At 53.1% G+C, this 23,779-nt stretch overlaps 1 protein-coding gene across 9 annotated transcripts in view; it reads right to left on the bottom strand.

Moving 5' to 3' along the window:
* Positions 1-2,007: 2,007 nt before the first annotated feature.
* VPS37C (VPS37C subunit of ESCRT-I) overlaps positions 2,008-23,779 on the bottom strand; it is a 35,966-nt gene continuing 14,194 nt past the window's right edge. For 8 of the 9 annotated variants that reach the window (XM_064492288.1, XM_064492290.1, XM_064492292.1 and 5 more), the window contains 4 exons: positions 9,467-9,565; positions 5,918-6,089; positions 5,073-5,155; positions 2,008-4,356 (listed from right to left, as the gene is read on the bottom strand). In XM_064492288.1, coding sequence (XP_064348358.1) covers positions 3,613-4,356; positions 5,073-5,155; positions 5,918-6,089; positions 9,467-9,559 — 1,092 coding nt within the window. In that variant the 5' untranslated portion in view covers positions 9,560-9,565 and the 3' untranslated portion in view covers positions 2,008-3,612. Of the gene's footprint in view, positions 4,357-5,072; positions 5,156-5,917; positions 6,090-9,466; positions 9,566-10,190; positions 10,871-23,779 lie in introns of those variants that run through there. The other variant, XM_064492293.1, reaches the window with a different exon arrangement.

The following is a 23,779-nucleotide window of genomic DNA, read 5'->3' as shown; positions in this document are numbered from 1 at the left end:
ATGAGGACAAGAAAGTGCCCATAGACGGTTAATACACGGTGCAGCCCACTGAGTATTCAATACTGGAGATTCTCGGCACCTCCAGGCCTTATCCTCAGGCCGCCTGCCCTTGTCACCTTGCAGGGAAGGAAAAGCAGAGGGCTGAGTTGAGGGTCCGTTAGAAACTTGGCCTAGAAACCTGGCCTCCTGACTCCCTGAAGCTGCACTTCCTCCTGAAAGCAGAAGGCACTCTTTCAGGTCTCACGATGACCATCTGAGCTCAGGGCGAGCTAGAGAGGGAGGCAGAAGACTGCGTGGTTCCACAGCCAGTTCAGCGGCCTGCTGCCCCTCTATCCCAGTTTAGAAATGGGATGAGACTCTGACCCCAGCTGCGGGGCCTGGCCAGCCCAGCAGGTGGCAGCACTGCGGCGGCCTGTGCTCCGCTGAGGCCGGCACGCCCCCTAGTGGGGCTCTGTGGCCTGGCACCGCCCAAGCTCTCCCCCAGGACCAGGGAAACGTGCCCGCGCCAGCGTGAAAATGCCTCAGATGAGGGGACGGCCGGCGTAGGAACGGAAAGGGAAATGCTTTAAGAACCAGGCCCGGGGGGTGCAGGAGCAGGGGAGGGCAGCAGCTCAAGAGACAATATCTAGAAAGATGGGGCTTTGTGAAGAGGAATCAAAGAGGCCTTTCAGCAGGGCAGGATCCTGAAGGCTGCGGGAGAAAACGCAAAGCAAAGAATGCTGCCCATCATCCAGTTCTACGGGGAATCAAATCATTAGCCACTGCAGTCGCTGACAGACAGTGCACCCTGGAAGGCTGTGGGGTGAAAAACGGGATAAGGCACTCCGTGCTTTGGAAAAACAGGCTCCTTAAATAGATACCTTAGGGAAAAAAATGTTAATGAACCCAGGTTCTTGCACCTTCCCATACAGAGAACAGATCATTAAAGGAGATAGCTGGTTTGTGACATCCTCACTACTAACAGTAATTTTTACCAAGATGGATGCTTGACCGCACACATTCCTCAGACAAAATCATATATACACTGGCTTCTCAGAGCTACTGAGAGGCTGTTTCCTGGGCAACTGTCCTATAGTAAGGTCCCCGAATAAAACTGAAGCCCATAGCTCTTACGTCGTGTTTTTCTTTCAGTTGACAGTTTTGGTGACCACAAAGGGACCCAGAGCAGCTTCCCTCCACGCCTGAATTCTCCAAGGATCTGGAGCCTTGGTACCAGCAAGGGCCCCTTGTGCCCATCTGCCTCCTCGGTGAGCCCAGACGATTGGGTGAGTCTCTCCTGAGTCTCAGATCTTCCATCTTGGTTGACAGTCCATTCAGTGTTAGTTTTAAAAGTACCTGACTTCTCAGTTGAAAGATACTGAGAAAATTGTTCAGTTGAAAGATACTTGGAAGGTTCGGACTGGGAGATTAGGTAGGAGGCTGGCCTGACATCCTTCCTCAAACTGGCCATTTTACAGGGTTTGCCAGTACGAAAGTGAAGATACCATATGAGAGCTTTCAGCTCCAAAGGGCCCCAGCTCCACCTGGCCAGGTACGGTTTTCTCGGACAACTGAGAAATTTACTGAGAAATTTCCGGGAATGGCGGAGGCGAATCCTCCTAACATGCAGCAGTCCCACAGGGAAACCCGCTCATTAATCTGAAAAACTAGCTCATCCAGGGAGCCACACGTAGAGACGGGCCATCCAGTGCTTTGAGCGCCCAGGGAGGGTTTAGCCTGTCAGGAGAAACTGAGACACACAGAGGAGCTGAAACGATTCTAGGGTGACACCTAGAGGTGCCTGACTGCACGTACACCCTGGCCAAAATCATACGCATACTGGCTTCTCCCCCTACCTCTGTGGAGCAGTTTCTCAGAGCCACCGAGATATAATTCTTAGTAAGGCCTCTGAATAAAACTGAAATCCCCAACTCTCATGTTTCCCGTCTTCCTTTCAGTCGACAAAATCAATGCCTCACAGGCAGCCACATCTTCCGTTCTTAAATTCACCGGAGCCACAAACCTACCTGTAACTCATCAAAGTTTATTATGGCAATTAATTACACAAACATCCCAGCAACCATTCACCCAGTCCATAAGCGCTCGAACTGGAAGAGTCCATTAGTGATTTCTCTGTATAAATAACTTCTGAGAAGCAAGCACAACTGGTAAGAGACCGACATCGCCAGTCAAGCATCCGATCGCACGCACCCACCGATGGCACGCAGGCCGGGAGCGGGGCAGGCTCCAGAGGTCGAGTTTCCCCGTTGGCCCCCAGCCACCCAGGCCCACCAGATGCTGGGTACTCGAGTAGTGGACATTTCAAGGCACATATGACTTCCTAACTGATAGCAGCTCCAGAGTCTGCCCTTGAGACCTGGTTCACGTCGGGAACAACCACATTAATGCTTTGCTCATCACACCCTCCCTTTGGTCTGTTGTCATGTCTCTTACTAACCGTGCTGAAAACCCCCAGTGTGCTGGGTGGGGGCTGCATGTGGTATGGAGTCACAATCCCTGCCCCTTACATTCTGAAGATGAGAGATGTAAAGAAACGGATTCTGATGTAGTGATGGTGTTTTACAAAGCACCATTTGGGAAGTAACTGTCAGGGTATCTTCTGATGTCTGTCTTAGGAGGGATTTTGGGAGTGGGGGAAGTGAGTTACATCCAGGAGCCAAAGGAAGGGGATGAAGGGAGGGGGCTGCTGCAAGTGAGACTCAAGGCACTGAAGGAGTGGATGCACGGGGTGGGCCTCAGAGGTCAGCCAGAAGTGGAGGGCACCGGAAAAGAGGGGGGGCTGGGGAGGTGACCCGGCCCTCCGCTCCTAAATGAGCCCCCTATGTGATCATGATCTCCTGGGCCAGAGCTGCTCCCTCTCCTCCAGCCAAAGGGTCCAAGGCAGCCCCCTGGATCCTCTAACCAGGGCAAGCGAGGTCTGGGGTCCACCTCACAATCCCCAGCCTCCTCACTGCGTTGGCTCCACTGCCATCATTCAAACTAGCATACAGAACAAGATTATCTGACACCAGTCTATGAGAGTTCAATTATGGCTTTGTGTGACTTAAAAATCATGAAGTATTTTTCCTAATAACTCTGTTCTCTCCCCTGATCCAACCCTGACATGGCGTGCAGGGCAGGCCATTCTTGAATGGACCTGAGAGACACAAAGAGCTGTAGCCCTCAGCTGAACATGCCAAATCCCAGAGGAGAGTGAGGGGGTGAGCAGGAGACAGAGACCCGGCCACCCTGTCATCGAGAGAACTCCGCATGGGGTTCAGACGTCCAGGAGCGAGTGCAGGCACAAGCAGAGGTCCACAAACGCGAGCATCTGCTCCCTCCCGGGCACCCTCGGTGAGGACTGAGCTCCCAGCCTGGTGAGCACCAGAAAAGCTAAAGCCAGTCACAGAAACGAGGCGCCCCCTTCCCCCGAGAGGGCAGCCAGTGCTGGGACCGGCTGGCGCCTTTCCAGGCCTGTGCACTCCCAGCCCGGTGCCCCCAGGCCCCCCGTGTGGGACACAAGACCATGGGGGAGTCAACTCCACTTCCAGTTTAACCTCGAATCTCAGCAGTGGGTGGGCCAAAGGTTGTGCGCCAGGTAGAAGTAGGGAAGGCCAAGGGCCAGGACCATGTCTAATAGCCCGGCCAGGCAGGCCCCTGAGGCGGTGGAAACCCATAGGGAGGGGCGGGCCCGGGGGGATAGGGAGGCTGAAGGGGGCCTGGGGGCTGTAGCTGGCCTGGGAAGCTCGGGAGCTGGGGCTGCGTCGGGTAGGGAGGTTTTCCTCCTGTTGAGGGGTACGGGGGCTGTTGAGGATAACCAGGACTGGGGCCCTGGCCCCCCATCACGGGGTACCCAGGGCCAGAGGCACCAGTGGGGGCCACAGGATAGCCTGGCCGGGGTGGCATGCTCCTCTGTGGGGACCAGGAGTAGCCTGCAGCAGCCCTAGGCCCCGACTGGGCTGATGAGTACGGGGGCCCCAAAGGCCCACTGTAGGAAAAGGAGGGCTGGGACACCACAGGGAAGGGGGCCGGCTGGAGCGCACCTTGGGCAATGGGGCCCGCGGGAAGGCCTGGAGAGGGGCTGTAGGGCAGAGGAAAGGGAGGGGCCGCTGATGGTGGCGGTAGCGTTGGCGGTGGCTGTGACTGCAGATCCTCAGCCACAGGGGGCGGCACCTGGGGGGTGGGGCGAGGTGGGGGAGGTGGGCGGGGAGGTGGAGCATCACCAGCCGGCTCCAGGGAGGCTCTGGGCTTCCTCATCACATCCTGGAGCTTCTCCACCCGAACCCGGCGCAGATGGGACAGCATCCTCATGGAGGAAAAGTTCTCCAGAAACGTTTCCAAGGGCACCTCGCCCTCCAGGAACTTCTCAGCCATGGCCTGGAAGACATAAACTCCAGTGGCAACAGGGGTCTGTCGGGATGGAGGCCACCCAAATACCCCCAGGTCGGGGTCAGCTGGGCCCAGGAGCTGCCTGCCTCCTCTGGCCTACATTTGAGAAGTTCTCTCTATGGCCCTTATCACTGCGGATATGTCATACAAGCACATGGCTATTAGTCCATCTTCCTCGCCAGAAACGTGCCATGGCCACTGCTGTCCCCACCCCCGTATTGTGCCAGGCTCACAGCAGCTGCTGCATGTATTGCTGACTGACAGGACGATGAGATCTCCCCATCGCCAGCCCAGCCAGCCCAGGGGCTGTGGGACCCCGCAGCGTCCTCCACCCAGAGCGTGGAGATGTGGAGACCAAAGAGAGGCCCAGAGGGAGGGAGAAGAGAGGCCAGGCAGCCCCAGGAAAGGGGAGTGGCTGGGGGCCCGGCTTCAGGTCCTGCTGCACTGCCCATCCCCCAGGACTGCCAGCTGCCCTGTGGCCGGATTTCCGGATTTCCGCTTCAGCCAGTGAGGCTGGGCTCCTGTTCTCTGCATCCAAAAGGGGCCCCACAGAGAGACAGGAGGAAATGTCATCCACCTTGACCATCTACTAACGCCCGGTCCCACGGCCCCCCACAGGCCCGCAGACCTCGGGGCTCGGGACAAGGCCTCCCGCTCCAGGGGCCGACTCTTCAAGGGAGCAGGGGTGTCACTGGCCATCTCACCTCGGACTCCTCTTCAATCTTCATGCTCTCTATCTGCAGAAGGTCCAACAAGGTCCCTAGCTGCAGTGCTGCAGAGAATTTCTCTGAAAGGGAGGGCAGAAAGGTTGACATTTCAGAAGTGCCTCCTGATTCAGTATCGGAGGCCACGGTTTCCACAAGGCTCTCTGAGGGTTCCCTGCATGCTGGGGCCCAGCCGCCGCCCTGGGCCCTGCTGCAGAACACCTTTCGGTTCGGTTCCCTCAGGTCACCTTCCTGAGCAGAGAGGAGCTCGCCCAAGCCCAACCCAGACCCTACTCCCCTGCCTCCCCATGCCAGCCTGGGAAGCAAGAAGCCCTGGGCTTCGGGGCACACCCACCAACCCCAATCCTGTTCTGTCTCCCAGGGAGTTTCTTCACCTGCCTGGGTGTCCAGTCCTCTACCTTCAAAACCAGGACAGCCCCTCACCTTCACAGACGGCAGGCTGGGACACAGAGAGCCCAACCAGCTCTGCAAAGAGCCAGAGCAGGGCTGGCTGAGTGGCCGATGCAGGCTGCAGGCTCTCTGGGTTCCAGTCCCACCTCTGTGGAGCCGCAGAGCCCCAGCCACATTCCTGACTCTCTCTGCGCCTCACTCCTCTCATCTAGGACATGAGGGGGACAGCAGTGCCTACCCTGAGATGGCTGTTAAAGCACAGCACAGGGCTGGGGACGTGGTGACCCTCAGTAACCGCTGGCCCCTTCCTGTCCTGGGGAGGGAGATGGAATCTGTCCTTCCACGTGACTCCAGCAGCTCCCAACCCAGCCAGGAACAGGGCCCTTGTGTTACCAGAGGCGCCCAAGTGCACCGTCGTGGGGCCAGCCGCCTACCCAGCTTCGCCTTCTGCTCCTGGCACCGCTCCACCAGCTTCTGGAGCTCCTGGTACTTGTCCGAGAGGTTCGAGCGGCCGAGCTCCAGGGGACCCTGGAGCTCCAGGTTCTGCTCGGCCAGGCTCCGGTTGGTGGCCAGTGCCATCTCCCGTTCCAGCTGCAGGTCCTGGACCTGAAAGAGCAGGGCGCTTGACCGTAAGACCCACTGCCACCACCAGCACGCGGCTCGCGGTGGGCGGCACCCGGGGCTTCTGGGACTCATCACTGACCGTGGGGGAGCCAGGCAACACTCAGCCCTCAAGGAGAGTCAGACAGACCCAGGTACAAACTCTGAGCAAAGTAGTCCGACCCAGATACCTCACTGCATCCTTAACCCAGCAGCCTATGTGGTGGATACACGTGGGAAACTGGCACTGAAGGGTCATGAGATGAGCAGGAGGAGACCCACCACGGGCTACGCAGAGCTCCGGGGAGCGGGTGGAGAAAGTCAGAGGCTTTCTAGGAGGGAAGGGACCAAAAGTCCCAACCACGTATCACCAGGATTCGGAGATAAGAGCCCTACTCTGATATGCATGAAGGTGGCCTGGCCAGATGACAGGCCAGACACAGAATGAGGCCCCCAAAGAAGGTTAGTCTGAGGAGGGAGGAAGCCAGGGCCAGACCATGACACCGATGCCGGGGAGACCTGTCCCTGCCTCCTTCACAGGCATATCCTGCAGAGAAGCCATGCAGATGAGCTAACAGAGGGGTCTCCAAGAACTGGAAGGGAGTCCCCAGGCCAGCAGAGGACTCCTACCCACACAGGTGACCTGTGGCACCTGAGGCCCTGCTGCCAACCTTAGTGCCTGGACTGCCCATATGTGCCCCACTGAAAGCACGTCCCCAGGCTGAGCAGAACTTTGGCCCATCAGCCAGGTCCTCTGTTGTCACCAGCTGCTGAGGTGGCAGCCCCAGGAACCCTTCCCAGACCTGCTCATACCTGAAGCCCCATCCATTTGCCAGGGAGTCCTCTTCACTGAAAGGAGGGCGGAGGTCACACCCACACCCCTGCGGGAGCGGGGACAACACACCAGCAGCACCACATGACACAGAAGAAAGGACACGGCACCCAAAGCCGGGCTCAGGGTGCAGCTCGGCGAGACCAGCTTCCATGCAGGAGCCGTCGGGCAGCTTTTCCACTGTGGTCGGCCCTTGGTGACCAGGCCACCAAGCCTGACGCTCGTCCCCAACCAGATGCAGGAAGGCTGGGGGCATCCTGGAGGAGGGGGTTTCAGAAGGGCCGGCCCCCTGCTGATCCCTGACCACGGGGCCTGGAGCCATGCACTCTGGAGCAGGCCTGGAGCTCCAGACTGGAAAGAAGGATGCCACGGCCACCAGAGATCGTGGGGCCCAGCCGTGGTCTCTCAGGTCTGCGCCCATATCTGGGCTGTCTGATTTGCTGCCACAAACACCCTCTGGAGCCACTCAGCAAGCACACTGACTCAGGGACACCTGCACCACGTAGTTCCAGACTCACTGTCACCAGCCGTGAGAGCTTTTTTCCCTTGAGTGACTGACACGGAGTGGGAGGCCTGAAGCCCCCTGCTCAGCTGCCCAACAGGGGGCTCCAGATCCTCAGCGCATCCTCTGTATACCTTCACCGCCTTTTCCCTGGACCTCAACCAGTAAGTCTACAACCAGCAAAGTATCACTCTCCCCTACACCCGCCCTCCCCATTTCTGCCCCACTCCTCGGAAACTCCCCCAATTTTTCCCCATCTGGGGTTCGCTACAAAGCCCTCCGCCAGACATTAGAACAGGTCAGTAAGATAGTCTAGCACCCCACCCAGAAGAGCTCGCCCACCCTGCCTCAACCCCGCCGTTCACACTCGTCCACGTGGAGAGGTCCTGCTCTTTTCTCCAAGCAATGTCCCCGCCCCAAACTAAATGAGCTCCCGTCTCTCCTCACAGCCCACTGCGACTCAGGTGTCATTGTCCAGCCCATGGTAGAAAGCTAGCCCAAGGGGTCTGGACAGTCTATGGAGCTCTCCCGCCTTCATCTCCCCTTGATCCTGAGTGTCTCTCGAATCAGAGAATTCAAATCCATCCATCAAGACACAGCTGCGCACCACAAAATTCAACATGCCTTTTGCCCAAGCTGGTGTTTCTGCCTGTTTTCCGTGATTCTGCGCTTCGCCGCCGCCATTTCCACCAGCCTGCCCAGCTTGGAAGTCAACTAATCATAATGATGTAATCAGGCTTGTTTCTACACGGTTCTGTGTGCTTTAGAGCAGGCCTTGGGATCCCCAAAGCACAGTGCTCGTGCCAGATTCAAGAAGCACTTGGTGCTTAACATGGGGAAGGCGAAGGCGTGAAGGCTGGCACCGAGCTGGCTCGGACTGGACCCGGCAGGGCTCTGGGCCTCACCAGCCCCTGGAGCCAGCCTCACAGCTGGACCAGGACAACTTTTGCTAACGTCCCTGCTGAACGAGCTCTTGCTGGCTCAGGTTCAGCTCAGGGTGGCAGGACACACCACATCCAGCCCCCGTGGCTCTGCTCACACCCTGCCCCGTCCTCCGTGCCCTCTGGCCCCTGCAGAGATTGCTCCTGTGGGTAGAGGGACGGCGGGGCAGCAAGCACACAGCACGGGAGAACGGGAGAGCACGTCCGGCTGCGCATCCTGTTACGGAGAGGGAAGTGGGCTGCAGAGGCAGAAGGAGAGAAGCTGGATGGCAAGGCTTCCTTTTCTGGGGTCAGATATTGTGAATTCACACAAGAGACATACCACTTCTGTTCACCAGTAAAGATTAAAAACACACTCCAAATGCGAATCAATGAGCCTGGCACTATTTGTGTCCGTGTCTCCTGCACGCTAGGGGCAGGAGGCAGCAGCTTGCAGTGTTGCCACCTCCAGGTGTGACTATGGGCATGTCCAGCCCTGCGGCCACAGCCACATCCAGCCACTTGACCTCTCCGACCTCACAGGGGAGTCACAGGGACAAGGAGACGGAGAGGCCGGGAAAGCCTTTTATAAAGGGCAAAGCTCTGTACGTTCAGAAGGGATGTTTCATTCCCATCGGGACCGTGATTAGGAGCTGAGTCAACAGTTAGGTGCTTGTTCTGAGAAGGAAAGGGTTAACAGGATTAGGAGGTGAGCCTAATCCCAGCCCCAGCACGGCTCCTCCGGCTCTTCCTCCTCTGGGAGCTGCAGGGCCAGACAAGGCAGCTGGGGAAAGACAGCTACAAAACAGCACCAGTGCTTCTAGAAGCTGCCTCCAAATTCAGGCTGGAACAATAGGGTGGGGGCTCCTAGGGCACACAGGTCCTTGAAGGCACCAGGAGCCCGGCTTTGTGCGGGGGCCCTGGACCCTCTAGCACTGCCCGTCCTGGAACTCCCAGAGGGCCCAGGAACTGGATTGAGACCTCAGGGGCTCCTCTGGCTGGGTCCACATCAAGGGCAAGGCCATAGAAAGAGGAGATGAACTTGACCCAACCTCCCAACCAGCCAGTGCCCTTAAGAAGGGCCCCATTCCCATCTGCTGTCTTTGGCCCCATGACAGCCTTCCTCTACCTCAGGGGACTCCTGGGCCAGCCGGTCAATGGCCTCCGGGTCATTCTGCATCTCCTCCAGCTGCTCCAGGGTCTTGTCTTTCAGTGTCTCCATCTTTCCCTGTGAACACAGAATGATGCTGAAGTGAGGGAGGGGACAGCTCAGGCAGAAGGGACCCCCAAGCCTATATATTACCTGTCAAAGACAAATTGCAGTTTTCCAATGACGCTTTGAGTCCATATGCAGGCTCAAGGAGGGGCACACTTCGGCCACCCTGCCCATCCCCTGTACCCAGGGAGACCAAGGACTGCTCCTCCACCCACACCATCAACAGCAGGATACGTGGATGCATTAGGAAGCCAGAGGCTAAACCATGATTCTTGGCGGTGCCAGATGAAGCTCCCCAAGGAACAGGCGGGAGGAGGGAGAGAGACAGCCAGAGACAGAGACTAACTTGGCCCCGGGCCACCTGCACGCCCTCTGGGAGGTGTCTATTTCTGTCTGGGCCCGAAATACACGCACCCTCCACACACTGAGACTTTCCCGGCCTCGTTGTCACAGGCTCAGCTGCCCCCTGCCTGTTCTATTCAGTGCCTTGGGTTTCCCTCGAGGATTCTCTGCGGCGGCAGCCCTCTCCATGTGCCACAAAAATGGACTGTCACATGCGTGTCCTCATCAGAGAAGAACAAAAAATAGCCACCAAATTGGCCCCTCCGGCAACCAAAAGAAAAGGAAATCGACCGACCTGAATAGGACGTCTGCTTTGACCGGACAGCCGGTTTCAGCGGTCCTCTCCCTCCATCACTCTGCCCAGAGGGACATCGACCAGTGTCTGTGACACAGGGGTCACAGTCAGACCCCAGAACGGAACTCCAGGGACAGAGAAGAGGAAGCACAAATGTACCCAGGATTCCCCTTCTGCTGACAGGATCCTCTATTTTCATCTGTTCTCAATCTTTTCTAGACATGCATTTTATAGCCCTGAAGTGGGTTTTTCTCACTACAAAGGCTATGGAAGTTTTCCAAAGATCCCAGCACTGCAGAAACCCAGAGCCCCCAACCCCCACACCAGCACCCGGCGCGAGTGAGCCAGCCCTGACGCCTGGGCCCAGGCGGCAGCGGGGCAGCAGGCCCAGGGTCACTGTTGTGCGGCCAGAGGCCACCTCCAGGTCTGCTTCCTCATCTGTACCAGGAAGGGTGGGCTCCTCCCAGCACCAGCAGAAGACTAAGGAGAAACTACATTTGTGTGTTTGTTTCTGAGGTACCACTGACCTATAAGACTGTTCGTTCCCATTACACACATAGTGACTTTTTTCCATGCATTTCAAAATGACCACCAGGGTTAAGTCGGGTTATGATAAGTCACCATGCAAAGATATTAGTTATCGATTATATTCCCCAAACTGCGTTTTATACCCGTGACTCATTTATTTTGTGGCTGGAAGTCTGTACCTCTGAGCCCCCTCACCTATTTCCCTCCTCCCCTGACCCGACCCCCGCCTCTGATAACCACCTGTTAGTTCTGGTATCTATGACTCTGTTTCTGTTTCGTTATGTTTGTTCGTTTGTTTTGTTTTTTTAGATTCCACAGATAAGTGAAATCACATGACCTTTGTCTTTCTCTGTCCGGCTTATTTCACTTAGCATAATAATTTAACTTAACTAATTAAATTTGTAATGATGTTTAAGGTTTTGCCTAAGCTACCTGGATCAAGCTAGCTTGGCATCTCCCGTCTTTCCACTCCCTCCAGCTCTGAGGGGACTCAGGGGGACTAGCCTCATGGGACAGGAGAAAAGCAAAGACCCCGGGAGAGGAAGGGCTTTGTCCACGAGTCCCTGCACAAGCAGGATGAGAATCAGGGTTCACCCCATGTTGTTTCTATGGCGTCTCCACCAGGACCCCAAATGCACTTCCCTCTAGGTATCAATGGCCTGGCTTGCGTAGGTATGGTGGGACCCAGGTCTTCCACTCCAGGATTTGAACTCCAGATATGCGGCCCTGTGACATCAAGCACCATCGAGTGAGGCAGTGTTGGCAGTGGCCACCACAGTGTCAAGGTCAACCAGCGGAATGTGGGGTCGACAGCCCTGGAGAGGTGAGCCCACACTCTGGCCAAATGCAGGGGGAGAGCCCTGCAATGAGCATGCCCGCCACGTCAGGCTTCCAGCAGGTCAGGAGACCCACACCGCGTGCAGGCCGAGCCAGGAGAGGCCGAGGGGGCCTGCACTGGGCCCCGGAGGAGCTCATCCAACTGAGCAGGAGGTGCTGACGTAGGACCCACCCTGCAGCCGCCCCAGGGGCCTGGCTTCCCTGACCAGCTTGCCTTTCCCAGCTACTTTTTCCCCTAAAAAAGGGGAAATATTTTGATTAGACAAGTTACCAAAACAAAATCTTTCTAGAACCTTCAAATATTTTACAACATTCTGAATTGTCTTCCTAGGGGGCTGGCAAAAGGCAGGGCTGATGCCCGGCGGCTCGAGTGCACGTCCATCCTTCCGCGGGCCCCTGCGGAGGAGGCTGTGAAAGCAAAGTTGCCAAGCCCTCCCCCTGGGCTTGAAAGTCCCAGGTCACACAAAGGGGACCTGATGCTGCTAAGAGCTGCGTGATGCTGCTGCTTCCACAAGGGACGGGGCGGCAGCAAAGATGTAACCTGTCATAAAAGTTTGGTAACAAGTCACCAAAGATATTTAGCAAGAAAGGAGACTTCTCTGTGTTCAGTAAAGAACAGTGGCCAATCAAGGAATGAAGAAGGAAGGGAGCACCCTGGGTGATTCTAGAATGCTCTGAAGTATGCACCCCATGGTACCACGACACCTGGCCCCCCCGAGATACCTTCCCCTCTAACCGCTATCCCAAATAATAACCTTGCTCTGCCATCTGAAGCCCCACACCTAGCTCTGTCTGATGGCTTTAAACTCCTTGTGGCAAAAATCCCTGTAACATCAATCTGCCTGGTGATCTGGATAGTCCCATGTCTTTAGACATCAAGAAGTCACCCCAAAGTGGGCAAGGAATGAAACATACAGCTCTCCAGGAGTCCACTCTGCGTACGGAATGTGATCTCAGGTGCTGGTATGAACCAGAGGCCCGAACCCGGACTTTCATCACCTGTCTGTGATGACCATCTCTACCGCTCCCTGATGGGGAAAGATGACCCCAGAAATGCAGAAAAAAGGCCAGATCAGCCCAGGGGCCATAAATCACCTCTCCCCTGTGTCAATTCCCTTTCATCGAAGACTTCCGTATCTGAGCTACCTCAAGAAGTTCAAGTACGAAATACGTCCCTTTCACACAGGTCAACACAAATTAGAATGGACTCTCAAGGTCAGCCTGCATACCCGATGACCTCGATACTACTGGAAACAGACCCCTTTCCAGACAGCAAGTTTTCAGTTGAAATGTAACCAGCTACCGCGGAATGCGGGCTGTGGTGCCTTTCTTCTCATTCCACCTTCTCTGGTTTCTAACTCAACATCCCCCTCAATTCTACCATGCCTGTTTCACAAGGGGTAGAGTGGCATGTAACTTGCCTGTGGTGACAAGAGTGGGGACACCAGACCTGGGAACCCTGACACAGCCTGCTGTTCCTTCCACCAGGCTTTGCCCCCCGCCCTCCTCTCACACGGCCTCACTAGGCGCTGCTGGCACGTGTGAGAGCCACACGTTCCTGCTCCTTCTGGAACAGGTGCGCTCAAGATCCCATGCCCACATGTGCCACACTCAATTTTCCATACCTGATGGTCCCACAGCTCCTTTCTTCTGAGATCCAAACCCTTTGCAAACTCTCCGTTTAATGTATATAATCACTCTAGTGAGGAAAGGGAACACAGGGTTTAATACCCCTATTTCAGAGATGAAATGAAGGCCAGAGAGAAATCATAAGGGAATTGCCCGAGGTCCTATAAACTGCTGGGGTCAAACGACCAGAGGCCAGAGCTTCTTCCCAACTCTGGTATTTTAACAAACGATACCGGGTAGTGATGAGGCCAGAGTTTAGTTATAAGATCATCCAAAATGCAGAGATTACAGGCCCATGCAAGCCACAGCTTATCTGCCTCCCCACCACGGTCCCTGCCTCCCAGCTAGAGGTGGCTCACATCTGCGCCGCTGACAACATCTCAGGCCAGAGGAGCAGGCAGGCAAGTTCCATTTTACGAGATTTATCGTGGCATCACCTACCCCTGGAAGTCACTGGTGCCTTTCCTTCTGAAGTTCACAGAAATCACCTGATCCTGAGTCACCCAGTGAGGTTGAAAATAGCATGCATTTCCCTGGGTCCACAATTTGAAAAAACAGCAGGACAACATTCTACCCGAGGCCCACAACACAGGTGCCCCTGAAGTCTGGGCACCTGCCACCGCCAGCGTTCTGCCTCCGGATCATCCAATGTAGCAGAAAAATCCAAACCAGTGCTCCTCAAAATGGCCAAAACCACCGACCAACCTCCACAAAGTGGAGAACTGGGGGTGAGGGGTTGGGTGTGAGAAGCTATTTGGGGACGCAGAGTCCAGAGGCTTTCGCTTCTGGAGGATCTGACGTGTCCAATGACCTCGCCACCTGGGCCCCGACCTGGACCCCCTGCCGCTTACCAAGCGCCCAGGAGAATGCTGGCCGCTTCCTGAGCAGTGCCCGGAATCTGCCCCGGGGAAGGGACAGCAGAGGAGAGTTGAGGTGAGGAGACAAGACCCATGAAGGCAAGATTTCCTGTTCACCTCTGCACTCCCAGGGCCCGGCAGAGGCTGGCACACGGACAGCTCAGGGTGATGCTTGCAGAAAAACGGAAGGAGGAAGGGAGGGAAAGAGGCCATCAGCTGGAGGGCAAGGCACGCAGGACTTGGGGATATGAGGACAGGGCTGCTTCTACTTTTTCAACCTGCATTCATTTCTCCATGCTTCACTGAATAGACCTTTAATGAGCCGTTACTACATGCCAAGAACTGTGCAAGGCCCCAAAAGGAGGAAGGACAAATGGGGGCAGAGGGATGGAAATAAACATTTACTGACTTCTTACTGTGCACCAGACACAGCCTTAACATATGTAAAAACTCTCTAGGAACTCAGTTTGGTTTGAAAAAACTGAAACACTTCACAGCACATCCTGGTGAGTACAGCTGAGATGGAGGGAGCAGTGGAGTAAGGAGTTGGGGGGGGTGTGAGGAGCCCGCAAGGCCTCGCTGCAGGTGCTGCTCGCCGGGACCGGAGTCAGAGGGTCAGGGGCAGGTGACAGCGGGGCCATCGTGGGAACCACCGTAGATCTGCATGGCTGGGAGATGGACTGGGGGAGGCTGGGAAGGTGGGGAGGCGGCTACACAGCAGTCACAGGTACAGAGAGACAACACCTCTTCAAGGGCAACACCATCAGCTCTCAGGAGATGAGATTGAGACAGAGCTGGGAAATGAGCAGGCGCCAGCCTGCGTTCCCTCCACTGAGAAGAGACAATGTCTCACCACTTCCTCACAGCCTCTGAGAAAGAGAAGTTTTCTTTTCTATTCTTTCCTTCTTTTTTTCACCTCCTCTGCAGTTTCCACCTCCACCAGAGGTCACAAACCCAGATGCTAAAACAAGCCAGGAAGGCATGTCAGAGGCTGTGTCCCCTGAAAGCACGGGGCCCAGCCTGGCTCGGGTGCCTCCTGCAGGTAGGAGGGCGGGCCCGGCGCTGCCAGACCTGTCAGGTCTCCAAGGAGGCTGGAAATCCAGGTCCTGTGGAATCTCCCCATTTTTCAATTGCAGGAGCCAAAGTTGTAACAAACCTGGGGCGGGCTATGGTCTGTCAATTGAAATCAACACCAGACCCTCCATGAGAGACGCATGCGCGGAGGACAGATTCCATGGGGCGGGGTGTGTGTGGAGGGGCGAAGTGACAGACATTTCTCAGGGTGTCCTGGAGCCCACCTTCTATCAAAAAGCACTGAGTGTGGGGGGCCGACAAAGCTGGAGCAGCGCCAACCAGGAACAAGGAAGCAGTTTCCAGAACGGCTGCTGGGCTGTGCTAATCCACAGGCCATGGTGAGGGGACACAACCTCTCTGGCCGCTGGCCCCCACTCCTTGCACCTCTTGGCCTCAACTTCTTTCCATTACTTTCTATCTCAACGAAATCGATCTCACATACCTCGGACACAAGGAACACGATCTAGCAGAAGATAGTGTGGCCCAGAGGCAACTACACTTCACCTGGTGGACCAGGGCCAGGGCAGTGCTTTTTCTCACCACACCCGGAGGGGGAGGCTGAGAACCTCAGTCAGAGGGACTTCTGGGGGAGCTCACCTCAGGGCAGCCTTCCAGATCAGGCCTCAACAGGGGCAAAAAGGCAAGGTATTGATGTCTCTTGATCGATGAGGATCTTTTTCCCAGGACTGTTCAAGTCAACAACATATAGTTTCAACTGATACCAGATCCTTTGCAAGGATAAACTGGGTAGGGGGGATACAGTAAAGACCGAAAGCAAACCGTGGCACTTTCTAAGCGTGAAAGAGCTTATATCAGAGTAACGTGTGCCAATCCTAAAGGCGCCCCGCACCCCTCGCTTCTGCCTAAACAGTCAGTGCTCTCCCCACACCAGGTGCAGAGGAGAAATGCATAGAACTGGGAGACAGATGCCCTGGGTTTGCGCTTTGGCTCCACAGCTCTTTACCTGTGTGAGCTTGAGTAAGTCCCACAGCCTCAGTGTCCTTACCTGGAAAATGGGCTCCATGATGATAACCCCACCTTGGGGACTGTGTGTGCACCTCGGATGAGCAAACAGCCCTGACAGGGCTTTGCAAGCTCCTAAGCACCGAACAAATATTACTTGTTCTGCCTCCTTGGGGAGGGGGGTGGAATCTGATGATTAGAGGTAATTCCTGACCCCTCTGGGGCTCAATATTGAGTCAAACTAAATGACTGCTACTAGTCAGCCATAACACGGAACTGACTGAGCCAGGCACTTCTGTTTCCCTGGTGGAGCTAAAGGACTGGCTGCAATCACTCCCCTCCTCACCGTTCCCAGCCAACATTTTCTTGCCAGCTACTTCAAGCCTGAAATCACACTGCAAGGAGAGTCGTAAAGGCCTTTGGTTTCTTGTAAATTTCCCACGCCTACCTATGGCAGCACAAGAAGCCGTTACCACGGCAACCTGCACCAATCTGCGCGTGCGACACGGAATTGGCCCCATCCCGCTCCTCACGTCAAAAACACCTGTGGTTGCCTTAGAAACCTTCCTAAGCTTGCTGCTTAATGAGGAAATACACGTTGACCTGATCTAGTTTTCTTTTCCCAGAGTGATTCCAGCCATGCAACCAAGCAGCCAGACTGTCCAGTCACCTAACTTCCCAAAGGAGGTCATAAAAGCAAACCAATTTCTCACCTGGCCCCGAACGCCATCCAACTGACCTGCTCCAACAATGTGAAAACTTGGCACGTAAGCCTCAGAAGGGAGACTTTTTCAGCTTTCAGTCTAAGGAATTTCTGGGGTTGGATCGAGGCTGGAGAGCCCTCCCCACCCTCAATGCTAAATAGTTAACACAGTGTGAAAGATAGTGGAAAGAATTCAGGGCTTGGGAGCCCAACATTCTGGATTTAAACCCCAGCTCGACCTTTTACTAGCTACATGACTTTGCGCAAATTATTCCGCTTTCTTATTCTGTTTCTCATTGGAAAAATGTGACTAACTCTACCACTATCATGGGGTGGCTGTAAGGATTCACAGAGAAATAAACAAGAAAATGTCTGGAGGTGCTAGGAAGGTCTCGCCCAGCAAGTGCCAGGCACCATTAACACATCCACTCTCACACTTTTCTAAACTGCTGTTGTAAAATACTGCCTGACAACCTTGCCAGACACCCAGCCAAGGCGCTTGGGGGAGGACTCTGAAAGAACAGGTCCCAGAGGGAAGCAAAAGGTGTGGCTTCGAACCAGGCAACAAACCAATGTGAACAAAGGTCCACAAATATAAGGGGGCCCAGACACCCATGGGGGGATGGACACTCTCTCAGGACAAGGCTTTCTGAAGAAAATGGTCATCTTTACATAAATATTTACTTAACGATGGAATGCTCCTCAGGTCCACTGAATAACTCCATCTGACCCTTCGCTTCCCAGCGGTAAGCCCCCAAGTGAGAAGATGCAGGACTGATGAGCTATTGACTGTGTCAAGGGCTGCGGGCACTCTCATCACCTTTTTTACCTCTACCAAACTAGATTCCCGTCACAGCCTCCACCTCCATCAGTCTCACCCTCACTTCGAAGCCTCCAGGCCATCTCCCTCACCTCTATGTCCATCACCAGATTTTATATAGTCAGGGTTCCAGTGTCTTTTAGGTGCATCCATCCCCATCTTCCATCTTTAGTGCCTCTTCCTCACAACCATCCTGCCAGGCACCTCTGGATTAATTTTTTTTTAAAAACACTGCTTCCAGCCCCCAACATTCCCTGAATCTGGCTACCTCTTCCCTCCTCCCCCGGCTTTTCGCCATCCACCACCACTCCGCAGCCCCCACCCGCTCCCCGGCCGGGAGCAGTCTAAGCACAGCCTGATACGCTGTCAGGACACGCCACCTCCATCCTCTTTTCCCACTTGGCTGGTGTGCCCACTCTTTTTGTCTTCCTAAACTTTTTCAACTTCTTTTTTAAAAGAACATTTTGGGGCTTTGTATTTTTTCCAAACAAAACATTACCAGAACCCCCCCAGGCTTTCTGAAGGAAATGGTCGTCACAGAACAGATCACAGAGGCCCTTCTCTGGGTGAAGGGGTAAGGGAGAACCCTACTCTCCCAACTCAGTCTCCCTCTTGACCTCCAGGGGGACGCCTGAGGCATCTTCCCAGAAGGCAGCTGGAAAACCATTGCCCGAAGCCCTCACCTCTGTTGATGGCAACCCTCCCTGCCCCGCCCTCTGCCGAGCTCCCGCCCTCCAGCTGTGATGCCTCAGCAGCAGGGCACAGAAGGAGGGAGGGAGGGCTCTGCGTAGTAACGCTATGTGGTACTCACAGAGCACGTGGGAAGACAGGACAAGTCTTTGGGAAAGGGAGCAAGGAAAGGCAGAGGCAGCTCACTTAATCTCTCCATACCTCAGTCTCTCCTGTAACACAGGACGTTCATAAGGATGAAATGAGTTAGTGCCTGGGAGGCCTAACGCCCAGCTCTCAGGCCCGGCTCAAAAAAGGGCCACGATTCTCAGCACCACGGCTGAGCACGCACGCTTGGCCCACTCCTACCCCTGCACCTCAAGCCCTTCCCACGTGGACTCCTCCAGAAACCACGTCAGTCAACACAGCGACAGAACTCTCATGCTGGATGGAACTCAGGACAATTGCATTCGGCTTCCATCAACGTGCTGGCCAAAACATAGGTCATTTAATAAGGAGCCTGTTCCTGAAGCTTCCTGACAGTAAAACACAACCCAGCCACTTAGAGAAGCCCCTTTCTTCTCTGGGTCCCAGCTCTGAAATGGAAAAGAAAACCATTCTAAGCAACTTCACACAAACTTCCTTGTGTTTCCCCTCTCTCCCAGCTGTTGAGGTGACTCAGAAAGGAGTTCGCTCTGTAGTTGTTAGTCCTCCACCCAATCCTGCACCTTCTCACCCACAGATCAAGCTGAGCAAACAGGTTCAACCATTCCTTAATTTGAAAGACAAGATTAAGGTCATGCCAAAGGCCTACTCAGGATAAATAACCAGGAGTCTGTATGGGGTCACTCAAGTGTGTCTGTTCAAAGGCCAACATGATGAGGTTCGTTCTTGTCGCTATTTGGGGCTGCCCCAGGCTACACACCCTACCCTTGCCAGTGCTGTCTGACCCTGCGAAATTCTGGGTCCAGTAGAGGCAGGCAGGTGTGGCAACTGTGTAGCCACAGAAAAAGAGAAAGCAGGCCAGAGCCTCCTCAAAGCTACTCTTGAGTCAGGCAGGGATCTACAAAGATCATCATCAAACAGGAGAGAGGTGGCAACGCCATACCAGCAGCCACACTGAGCTCAGGACTCATCTCCATCCTTGTGCAGAATGTCAACCCCAGCTGGCTTCTCCAGCAGCCACCTGCCGGGTTTTAACAGACTCAGGCCTCTGCAGCCCCCTTCCACATCCCTCAGTAATCTCCAAAGAACACAGTCAATCAGAGCTCTCACACTCTGCTTAAAATATTTTTTTAAAAAACTCAGTGTTTGGTCCCACATTCAAAATCTTGTGCTCCTTGTCTTGGCATACAAGGCCGTGCACCAGCTGACCCCAAGCCTCCCCTTCCAGGTAGCTCTCCCTCCACTCCACGGACCGTGTACTCCATCAACACTCGGTTCTACCTACTATTCCCAGAACAAAGAACATGCTTCCGATCACCTGATAAATACTCTGCATCCATAGAGATCAGTACAACAGGGATCGTGCCCTCTGGGAGTTCCCAGATCTGATGCTCCACCTTTGCTCTTGCTGTTCCCTCTGCCTGGGAATTCTTCCCTACACCCTCTCCAGCTTCAAAATGCCTGCCAATCCTTCCCTGTTAGCTGTCCAGGAAGCGTGGCTTGTTCCTTCTCCGAAAAACTTTGTCCTGTGCTCCCACGGTGCTCCGTAAGTACCACGTAGCACTTCCATGTAGGAATCAGTATGTTTCTGCAGCAAGACTGCGAGCTCCCCAAGGGCACAGCGCCCGACTCACTCATCTCCGTGTCCCAGCACCTAGGTCAGTGCCTCGCACACGCGAGGCACTCAGTGAGCGCTGACTGCACACGGACCGCCACTTGTCAGCAAGCTTACAAGGAAGGGACCAGATTTACTCTCCTGCCTCAAACAACTACAGACAAAATTAATGAAACAACAGTCTTCAGATGTGGGACATCAGGCAGTGAAGGACGAACTCCCAAGAATGGGGAGCAAACAAGGTGAGCCCTATAACTGCCCCAATCTACTGTCTAGAGAGAGCTTCCAGGCCATGGCACGGGCCCAACAGTCTCCCCAAGTTGGGAAGAGAGGGCTGGGGCTCTAGGGAGAGCAAGGTAGCCGGAGTTCACAGGGTCAAATACCAGAGAGGAGAGAGCTACACAGAGAGAACTCTGGAAATCTCCAGTGGGCCCCACTCTAGTTTTCAGCTGAGTGCTGATGGTCAGGGAACAATCCTTAGACGTCAGAATGAGCCAAGACTAATTTGTGTCTCCACTTGCCAGAGTGGAAATGCCTCCTAACTCACAGGACATCAGCAGGGTACTAAGGAAGGTATTGCCTTGGTACTGGGGAAGGTTAATCCTGGTCTAGAGGTTGTTCCAGTCCCAGCTAACAAAGTTTAACAGCAAGACTTTGAAGGATCAAACTATTTCCAAGTAACTTAATAGTGCCCCCAAACAATGCCAAGAATATTTATAGACATGCAAAAATATCAACAACAACAAAATCCAATACCTAATAGGGTAAATTTTTAACATGTGACATCCAGTCAAAAATTACCAGACATATGAAGAAACAAGCAAATATGATCCATGATGAGGGAAAAATCAATCAACAGAAACAGGCTCAAAAATATAGATAACAGAATTAGCAGACAAGGACACTAAAATGGTTGCTACAACCGTACTCCATATATTCAAAAAGCTAAAGGAAAGACTGAGCATGTTAAGTAGAGTCATGGAAAATACAAAAAAGGCCTAAATTAAACTGCCAGAGATGGAAACTACAAATGTCTGAGATAAAAGGTGTATTAGATGAAAATAACAGAAGGTTAGATACTACAGAAGAAAAGACCAGTTAACTTGAAGAAATGGCAATAAAACTATGCAAAACAAACAACAATAACAACAAAAAAGACTGTGGAGAAAACGAACTGAGCATCGGAGAGCTGAGGAACAACCTGAAATATCCTAATATACATGTAACTGGTTTCCTCAAAGAAAAGAGAGAGAGTACAGAAAATATCTAAAGAATTAGTAGCTGAAGAAAATTCCAAATTTGATGAAAGCTTTAAACCCACAGATCCAAAACCTCAACTGACCCAAGCACAAGAAACATGAAAACTACACCAAGGAACATCATAATTAAATTGTTTAAAAACAGTAATAAAAGAAAAGTAGCCAGAAGAAAAAAAGACACATAAGAACAGAACAAAAATATGAATGACAGCAGATTATTTATATGAAATCACCCAAGCCAGAGAACACTGGAATCACATCGTCAAAAGCTGAAAGAAAAACAATTGCCATAAAATTCTATACCCAGGGAAAATACCTTTCAAAAACAGAGATAAGAGATTTTCGGTCAAGATGGTGGAGTAGTAGGACCACCAGCTTGCCTCCTCTCACTACAACAAAACCACAAATGGCTGCTAAAGAACCATTGAAAAAAAAAAGACCAGAACCTAGCAAAAAAGATCTTCAACTGGAAACATAAAGAGGGAACCAAAGCAGGACAGTAGGGGGAAGGTATGCTCACAATACAATCAGGCCTTATACCCCTAAGATGGGCAACCTCCAAGACGGAGAATAATTAAATTGCAGAGACTATCCCACAGGAGTGAGAGTTCTAAGCCTGACGTCAGTCTTCCCAGCCTGGGGTTCTGGCATTAGGAGGAGACCCCAGAACATCTGGTTCTGAAGGTCAGGTGGCTTAATTGCAGGAGTTTCACAGGACTGGGGGAAACAGAGACGTCACTCTCTTGAGAAGTGCACACAGAATCTTGTGTGAGCCGGGACCAAGAGCAGAAGCAGTGATTTCATAGGAACCTGGGCCAGACCGGAATGCTGGTTTTGAAAGTTCTCCTGGGGAGGTGGGGAGTGGCCGTGGCTCACCCTGGAGACATAAAAGCTGGTGGCAGACATTCAGGGAGTGTTCATCTACACGAGCTTTCCTGGAGGCTGACATCTTGCTTGGGTCACCAAGACCTAGCCGCACCCAACAGCCTGTAGGCTTAAGTGCTGGGAAGCCAGAGGCCAAACAACCTACTGGATGCAAATGCAGCCCTACCCACCAGCAGACTTCCTGAGCCCACAGCTGCCTCTAGACAAGCCCCTAGACATGGCCTTACCCACCAGAGGACTAGGACCTAGCTCCACCCAGCAGTGGGCAGGCACCGACCCTTCCTGTCAGGAAACCCGCACAAGCCTCTAGTCCAGCTGCACCCATCAGGGGGCAGACACCAGAAGTAAGAAAACAACAGTCCCACAGCCTGCAGAATGAGTCTCCAAACAAAAGCCAGACTCCACCCTGGAACCAGCTGGACCCTAGCTTTGGGTAACAAGGGGGAGTGCATTGCTGGGACACAGAGGACATCTCACACAGAGGGCCACCTCTCCAACGCCAGGAAATGTAACTAACCTACATAATAATACAAACAGAAATTTAGACAAAATGAGGCAGCAGAGGAATACATTCCAGGCAAAGGCACAAGATAAAATCCCAGAAGAAGAAATAAGTCATGAGGAGATAGGCAATCTACCCAAGAAAGAGTTTAGAGTAATGATTGTGAAGATGATCAGAGAACTTGGGAGGCAAATAGATACACAGAGCAAAGTGTTGAGCAAAGAGTTAGAAAATATAAAGAATACCCAAACAGTTGAATACAATTACTGAAATGAATAATACACTAGAAGGCACCAAGAATAGACTAAATGAACCAGAAGAACAGATTGGTGAGCTAGAAGACAGATTAGTGGAAATCACTACTGCAGAAAAGAAAAAAAAAGAAAAAAGAATGGAAAGAAATGAGCATAGTTTAAGAGAACTCTGTGACAACATGAAGTACACTAATATTCATATTATAGGGATCCCAGAAAGAGAGAGAAAGGATCTGAGAAAATATTTGAAGAGATAATAGCCGAAAACTTCCCTAACTTGGGAAAGGAAACAGTCGCTCAAGTCCAGGAAGTACGGAGAATCCCACACAGGATTAACCCAAAGAGGAACACACCAAGGCACACAGTATTCAAATTGACAAAAATTAAGGATAAGGAGAAAATATTAAAATCAGCAAGAGAAAAGCAACAAATAAAATGCAAGGGAACTTGCATAATGTTATCAGCTGGTTTTGCAGCAGAAACTCTTCAGGCCAGAAGGGAGTGGCACGATATGTTAAAAGTGATGAAGGGGAAAAGCCTACACCCAAGAATACTTTACTCAGCAAGGCTCTCATTCAGATGTGATGGAGAAATCAAAAGCTTCACAGATACGCAAAGGCGAAAAGAATTCAGCACCACCAAACCAGCTCTACAACAAATGTTAAAGGAACTTCTCTAGGTAAAAAAGAAAAGGCCACAACTAGAAACAAGAAAAGTAATCATGAGGGGAGGAGGGTATGAATACAGGGTACCTAAAATGCATTTGAAATTAAGTGATCAGCAACTTAAAACAATCACGTGTATATACAGATTTCTACACCAAATCTCC

The sequence above is a fragment of the Camelus dromedarius genome, chromosome 12 (assembly GCF_036321535.1).
Source record: "Camelus dromedarius isolate mCamDro1 chromosome 12, mCamDro1.pat, whole genome shotgun sequence".
In the NCBI taxonomy this organism is placed as follows: domain Eukaryota; kingdom Metazoa; phylum Chordata; class Mammalia; order Artiodactyla; family Camelidae; genus Camelus; species Camelus dromedarius.
This window is presented reverse-complemented; position numbering and strand designations above follow the sequence as displayed.